This window comes from Onthophagus taurus, chromosome 2 (assembly GCF_036711975.1).
Source record: "Onthophagus taurus isolate NC chromosome 2, IU_Otau_3.0, whole genome shotgun sequence".
In the NCBI taxonomy this organism is placed as follows: domain Eukaryota; kingdom Metazoa; phylum Arthropoda; class Insecta; order Coleoptera; family Scarabaeidae; genus Onthophagus; species Onthophagus taurus.
In genome coordinates, this window is record NC_091967.1 from 5,434,542 (window position 1) to 5,442,369 (window position 7,828).

At 31.6% G+C, this 7,828-nt stretch overlaps 1 protein-coding gene across 2 annotated transcripts; it reads left to right on the top strand.

The window, feature by feature from the left end:
- Window positions 1-146: 146 nt before the first annotated feature.
- Window positions 147-5,974, top strand: LOC111427229 (IWS1-like protein). Of its 2 annotated transcripts, XM_023062246.2 has the most exons (10): window positions 147-284; window positions 372-878; window positions 937-1,695; window positions 1,747-1,948; window positions 2,717-2,734; window positions 2,824-3,187; window positions 3,241-3,403; window positions 5,239-5,362; window positions 5,426-5,537; window positions 5,602-5,974. In XM_023062246.2, the coding sequence occupies exons 1-10, from the start codon at window positions 269-271 to the stop codon at window positions 5,722-5,724; spliced, it is 2,388 nt and encodes a 795-aa protein (XP_022918014.2). In that variant the 5' UTR covers window positions 147-268; the 3' UTR covers window positions 5,725-5,974. The 2 variants fall into 2 exon arrangements, with proteins under 2 accessions (XP_022918014.2, XP_022918015.2); XM_023062247.2 differs by lacking the exon at window positions 2,717-2,734 and having other exon boundaries at window positions 149-284.
- Window positions 5,975-7,828: the final 1,854 nt, after the last annotated feature.

Consider the following 7,828-nt stretch of genomic DNA (forward strand, 5'->3'; position numbering starts at 1 on the left):
GTTTTATGAAGTTGGTAATGTCAAATTGTAATTATTTTATGTGCGTTATTTTTTGTATATTGTTGTTCTTTCACGTAAATCTTCGTTTAATAATTATTTCTTAATATTTTAATTAGTGAATCAAATTTAATATTTATGACTAACTTCAGGTTGAGTTAAATAGTGAAGTTGTAAACTGTCATGTTAGAGTTAGACATTTCCGTTTTTATCAATCTTTAACCGTAATGTTGATGTAACAAATAGTTTTATCAAAATAATTGCATCAAAAATGGATGTACTGACAGGTAAGCCTATTAATCTAATATATATTTTAATTTGTAATCGGCACCAATCGTTAAATTTAACGCGTTAACCTCACATTTTTTTTATAGAAGTCTCCAAAACTTCAAAGCCCTTATCGCCGAGTGGGGATACCCCAAAACAAAGTGATGATGTAGGAAAAAGATCTAGATCAAACACTCCTGATAAATCTATTAATTTATCGAGAGAAAGATCAAAAAGTCGCTCAAGATCTAGATCTAGAAAATCTGATCGTTCAAAATCACGTAGTAGATCACCAGGCGGGTCAAGATCTAGGTCTGGAAGTTTAAGGAAAGGTTCAAGGTCAAGAAGTCGTTCCGGCTCTGTGCAATCTGTAAGAAGTAGGTCGAAATCTGGATCAAGACAGTCGAGATCAAGATCAATATCTGGATCAAGAAAATCGCGTTCAAGGTCGGGTTCGAGGCATTCCCGCCATAGCTCTGGATCTAGAAAGTCAAGATCAGGCTCAAGGAGGTCTCGCAGCAGATCTGGCTCTAGAAATTCGCGACCTGAATCGAGAAAATCACGCTCAGGATCTAGAAAATCAAGGTCAAAGTCTAGATCGAGATCAAGATCAGGTATAAAAAAATATTTTTTGATTAGATTAGATTAATTTATCTAATTTTTTTTGTTTAGGTTCAAGAAAATTTCGATCAAGATCAGGTTCAGCAAGATCACGTTCAAATTCCCCAAAATCCCGTTCAAGATCAGGATCTAGAAGATCACATTCCGGATCGCGATCAAAATCTCGGTCTAAATCGCGATCGAAATCTCGTTCTAAATCGCGATCAAAATCTCGTTCTAAATCGCGATCAAAATCCCGTTCTAAATCGCGATCAAAATCCCGTTCTAAATCGCGATCAAAATCCCGATCGAGATCGCGATCAAAATCTCGTTCGAAATCGCGTTCAAGATCTAGATCAGTTAGGTCTCGGTCAGGTTCGCGATCACGTTCAAGATCAGTACGATCAAAATCACGTTCAAGATCAAAATCACGTTCGAGATCGAAATCGCGTTCAATATCAAAGTCACGGTCAAGATCGAAATCGCGTTCAAGATCGAAATCGCGTTCAAGATCGAAATCGCGTTCAAGATCAAAATCTCGTTCAAGGTCGAGATCTGGATCGGCAAGATCTAGATCGGGTTCGAGAGCGTCTAGATCAAAATCGCGTTCACATTCCAGATCGCGTTCAAGATCTGGATCGCGAAAAAACCGATCAAGATCGCGATCAGGTTCGGCGAAGTCTCGATCTGTATCGAGATCAAGAAGTCGATCCAGATCGACTTCAAAAAGGGGTTCAAAATCGAGAAGTCGTTCTAGGTCTGGATCAAGAAGATCGCGATCTGGGTCTGTTAGATCAAAATCTAGGTCAAGATCAAGATCCGAAGATGAAGGTGGTAATTTTAAGTTGTGGATATTTAAGATTATGAAGTAATATTTTTTAGGTGTAACTGCTCGAAAACGTCGTTTAATTGATAGCGATGAAGAAGAAGGCGCTGGACCAAGTAAAGTATCTAAACCAATTGAAAGTGATGATGAAGCAGCTGGTCCCTCTGAAGAGCGACCCGAAATTCAAGAAGGGCCTCAAGAACCAACAAAGGCATCATTGACAGACTCAGATGATGGAATTGATGATAACCGTGGAGGGTAAGGTTTCTTGTTATGAAAAGCTAAAGTAAATATAAACTCCATTGTTTGATGTTGTTTATAAAAACATTTTTTTAATGGTTTATATGGTAGAGGAAGTTGATAAGGAAAATTTAATAGTGTACGTGCTGTATAGGTTTTCATTTTTCCATTCGCGTTTAAGCGTTTGATTAGCTTTGGTTGATTCATTAATTGTTTATGAAATTCCATTTGAAATGAACTTTATATTGTGAGTATTGAGATAAAGATATTTACAACTTTGAACTTTTTGAATGATTTTTTAATTTGGAATTTTGTCTGAATTTGATACAAAGTTAGAAACTTTTCTTTATCAATGCATGGTGTATAATTGCATACTAATCATGATTTATTCTTGATATGTCATTATAACTATGTACCAGGTGCCCCTATAATAGTACTATTCTTTTATATTATGAACCTTATTAAGTACAAAACTAACAACATTACAAAACAGAAATAAAACATTAAACATTTTCTAATTCAAAGTGTGAAATGGTTGTTGCCTACTCATAACTAACACTTGATTTAGAACTAGAAACATTTGGGATATAGCAGTCCTCTTAGATTCTACCTTATCAGGACACTTGATTATAAAGTGACTATAAGTCACCTAAGTACAAGTTTTACAATTTCAAACAATGTAGAAATATTTATTTTAATTTTTAAATGATAAACCTTCTTGGATTGAAAATAAAATTAAAAAATTAAATACTCCAAATCTAAAACTATTTTTTTGTGCTAACAAAGAGATGTGTATCCCTACATGTAAGTAACAATAGTTTTTACCATTTCCTCCTAAAATAATAAATAAAATAATTTGGGTTTAATTAAAAAAACAAATTTAATCATTACAGGAATTTGGATGGACTATCAGATTTCGACATTATGTTACAACGAAAAAAAGAGGAAAAATCGGGACGTAGAAAACGCAAAGATATCGATATAATTAACGACAATGATGACATAATAGCCCAATTATTAGCGGATATGAAGAATGCGGCCGAAGACGATAGAAGACTGAATCAGAGTAGCCAGCCGGCAACGAAAAAGATTGGGATGTTACCGAAAGTAATGTCTCAATTAAAAAAGCACGATCTTCAATTGGCGTTTATTGAACACAATGTTTTGAGCGTTTTAACAGATTGGTTGGCGCCAATGCCTGATAGATCTATGCCGTCTTTACAAGTTAGGCAGGCAATTTTGCAGCTATTATGGGAGGTATGTATTTAATTGCTGCACTACAATTTTCCTAAATAATAAAGATATTGTAGTTTCCAAGAATTGATCAACAAACATTAAAACATTCTGGAATTGGCAAAGCTGTTATGTATTTGTATAAACACCCAAAAGAAGTTAAAGAGAATAAAGAGAGAGCTGGGAGATTGATTAGCGAATGGGCTAGACCAATTTTTAATTTATCAGCTGATTTTAAAGGTAAAAAAAAGTTCTAATTCGACCGCGTTATGCATCACTTTACTAAGCGACAAATGAACAATGTTGAGAAAAACTTATATTAAAAAATATGACTTCTCAGAATAGACAAGCTCAAACTATTGAAAATGGTGCTTACAACTGGTTTCTATTTTGTATAGAATTTAAGTCTAACTAGTTTCGGCCCTTGGCCATCTTCACAAACTCTACACATAGATTAACATCCCTCATCCTATCCATTTTACAAACAAGTTTCTTAATATTTCTTTTTCTTTTGTTAAAAAAGATCACATCAATTTACAAAATTAAAGTTTAAAACGTTATAAAATGAAATTAAGGACGAAGTGTTACAAGTTTATAGATTAAAATTTAAGAACGTTCTTTTTTAACAAAAGAAATATTAAGAAACTTGGGAAAAATGCAAGAATCATCATGTGGCTTGAGAATCGAACGAAGAAAGTGCTGAAAAGTGACTAACACTAGATTAACTTTAGTTATAAAACTTCTATTATATGATAACTAACTTCAGGTTTAAAATGTCAACCTCAATTTTGACATATTTGTAGTCTTCATTAAAATTGCTTTAAAATGAGTACAAGCACGACATATTTATCTTCAATATTAATGAAGTTATGGTCAACTTCCGGTTTGAAATGTCAATGTCATTTTGACATTCTTAATTTTTATAAAATGTCTTAATATCTGTCATAAAAACAAAAATATAATAAAAAAAATAAAAAATTAAGGTTGGTTTTAAAATTTAATAATTATATTGCTATCTTCATTGTTGCTAACTTCGGGTTTAATGTTTTTTATTCTAACTTTTTCGTTTTTTGAGATAACTGCGTCATCTTTGGACTCATTTTAAAGGTTTTTTAATGAAAATGACAAATATGTCAAAATAGACGTGGACGATTCAAACCGGAAGTTGCTTATATCTTGAGTAATATTGGAATTAAACGTATCATGTTTGGACTCAAGGACAGTAGAATCTAACAGGACTGCTACATCTATTGTATTTTTGTAGTCCACTACGGGTTGGTTGCCCGCAGTTTTTAGGTCTTTCGGTATTCTGCATTTTTTCTAAGATAAGTTACACCTTTACCTACTAGACAGCATGAAAATCTAAACGATAAAATGTCGCTTAGTCAAGTGATGTATAACGCGGTCCAATTATACTCTATTTTTTAATTCTGAGGAGTAAATGAAAAGTCACGTTTATAAAGTGTAATTTTTCAAAGCTATTTTTTGGCGGGAGTTGATGAAAGGGTAATCATTTTTCAATAATAGCGGCGAATAATCATTATTCATGGGTAATCAACTTGACAGACTAATAATAATTATTTGAAACGTCAAAATTTCAAAAAATGTCAAATTAATTTAATTTTTTAGGACTTTCTAAAGGTTTGACATTAAAAAAACGTAAACAAATTCCTTTTTCGTATGATTTAGCATAAATTAATTAATTTTCGTAAAAAAAAACATGACGTTTCATAAAATTGACATTTAATTTTGACAAATCGTTGTGAAGTTGGTTACAGTTGGTAACATTGAATTTGTGTCACATTGACATTTAAACTTTATTCAAAACTTATTTAAAAAAATAAATTTACAAAGTATAGTATCTAGTTTTACACCAGCACTATCACTAGAACTAACAAGACCTAGAAGTAGAAACAGTCGGGTCTAGGCGACCGGCAACATCTCGAATTTTTCTGGTATAATTTTTGCTTAAAAGTGACCAATAGCAACTCTTCTTTTTGGAGCTTCAATTTGAAAACACTCCTCCGAATTAAAAAAATTAAAAAATAGAGTATAGCATCAAACCATTTTTTAAGCCATGAGTCGTGAAGAGCGCATGCAAAGAGACATTGAGCAAATGCCAAAAAGAAGACGTGAAAGTGATACATCATCTTATTCGGAAAAGAAAGATATAAGTAAAGCGTTTAATGAAGAGGGAAAGTACGTTTAAAATCAATTTAAATTAAACTAACCAGTTTATTAATAAAAAAATTAATTTTTAAGGCCACTTAGACCAGGTGATAAAGGATGGATTGGAAGAGCCAGAGTTCCTGTCCCATCAAATAAAGATTACGTTGTACGACCAAAATGGCACACAGAAGTCGATATAAGTAGGGTATGTATTTATGATTTTTTAAGATTTTTAGAAATCGATATAAACAAATAAATTAATGTTGTAGTCGAGTAAGAAGCAAATGAACCGGTTTGAGAAGCATTACAAGAATTTCATTGACAATAAAAGGAATAAATCATCGAGGCGAGCCGTTGAAATTTCTATTGAAGGAAGAAACATGGCGTTGTAAATGTGCTGTTGTAATATTTATAGGTTATGAAGTTTTAATTTGTATTTTGACGTTCTTCGTGTTGGATTTACGAAAGTTATCGTAGGATTCATTTTTTTGTTCTTTAATTATGATAAAGAAATTTAATTTTTTTCTGTAGGATTGTTCCTTTGTATAACGATACGAAAATGAAGTATTATCACAAATGTTTTTTGATGAATTATTTGAAATATTTTGTCACTGCTATAATAATAAATAATAAATACAAGAATTAATTTTATTTTAATAAAATTACAAATGTCCCAAATGTCACTTTTGACAGTTAGTTGTCAAAATTTAAGGTTAGTTGTCATAATATTAGAGGTTAATTTGATCTTTTTTATTTGAGGTTAAAACATCATTTATTTATTAAATTTTAAATATAAATTTGTCAAACGTTTTAAATAATAATTTTGGGTGTTGATTTTGTTATATTTGATGTTTTGCTATGTGTCAAGTTTGAGAAAGTTCTTGATAAAATTTGTTATTATTATTTTTATTTGAGCAATTACATCTTTTTATACCAATTCTAAACCTTTTCTTATCTTCCGTTAGACAAAAAAATGTTGTAAATTTTATTTTTTGACGTATAAAACTCTTTATTCGCTTAATAAAAGCCGCGAAATCAGTTTTCGTTAACAACTCAGCCAATATTACGCCACTTTACCAAGATCCTTTGTACTCGATAATGAAATTGTTTGTTACATGGTCTAAATTGAAGGGGCGCCTGAATGTATTCATTGAAATTCGATTAAATTTTACGTGCTGTAACTAATTTCGCCAGGACAACCAGCTCTGAAATGGGGCGGATTTAATTCAGTTTATGGGGCCGTTCAATTTTGCTGTGTAATTAGACTTAATTGTGGTTCACCTCGGATATTTTCAGTATCAAAATATATTTTATTTTTAACAGTGTTCCAAAAAACTTTAATGATCAGTAAAGGTTTTACATTAAAATGAAATGACCTTGACCGGATATACTGAGCATTTATGAGGGTGTGTAAAACCCAAGGAGTTAATTACGTTACCCAAAAACCAATAACTGCTTAAAAGAGGATTAGAAGCTGTTTATAACTTCTATGTCATGATAGTATACCATTAATCTGTATCAAATTTGCTGTCAATAATGCATTATCGAAATTAATTCGAAAATTTTACCAAACAAAAGCAAAATTGTTAAGTTTAGGATTATTTCGTTATAAAGGTGTGTTTCTGGGATATATTCGTCATTATTGAGTCATTTCCTGAATCAAATTGCTACTTTTCTGAATAACATTTTATGAAAGAAATTACAAGAACATTATGTAGCTACGATTCTCAGGAAGAAAAGTACTATTGTTGAATATCAGTATGAATATGAATGAAGGTGTCGTTTATTAATGTGGGTATTTAAGGATATATTGGAGAAAGTTGGTCGAGTACAAAGACCGTCGTATCGTCCAGTGAGAAGATGGTGAACTTAATAAATCTTTCCTACCTATCACCTGCCCGTTCAAACGGAAGGGAGAGTTCACTGCCCTCTGCCATGCAGTGAAGCATCTTTGCATATGCTAATTTACTTTTAACCGACCACAGAACCATTCATTTTACAGATTTTTTTCCCTTTTTATTAACTCGCCACTTGAATCTCGTGCACAATGCAAATATTTTAATAACCAGAATTGTTTTTAATTATCAATTAAATACACGTTTTGTAAAGTGAGTGTTTTAATATTAATTTTAATATTCATAATTCATAATTTAATATTCAGATTTATTCAGAGGAGGTGTTTCTTGCAAATATTTTCAGTTTCTTTTAAAACCAAATTAGTTACTCTTAATAAGCTGAGTAATAAAAGAAAATATAATTATTTTATAAATAAAAAAATAATGTTATTTAAAAAAAGTTATGGCACAACTTAATTCACTTAGAATCTTTTTTGTGTTTAGCTTTCAGAGTTTTATCGTGTTCCGAAAGCGGAAAATATATTTCTGGCACAAAGCTTGCCGAGACCCATTGCATTACTTATTAGGCAACAAAACGCGACCTGTATCGACCAGGCACTTTATAAACGCAAATGTTGTTTTGCAGTATTTTTTTACATTG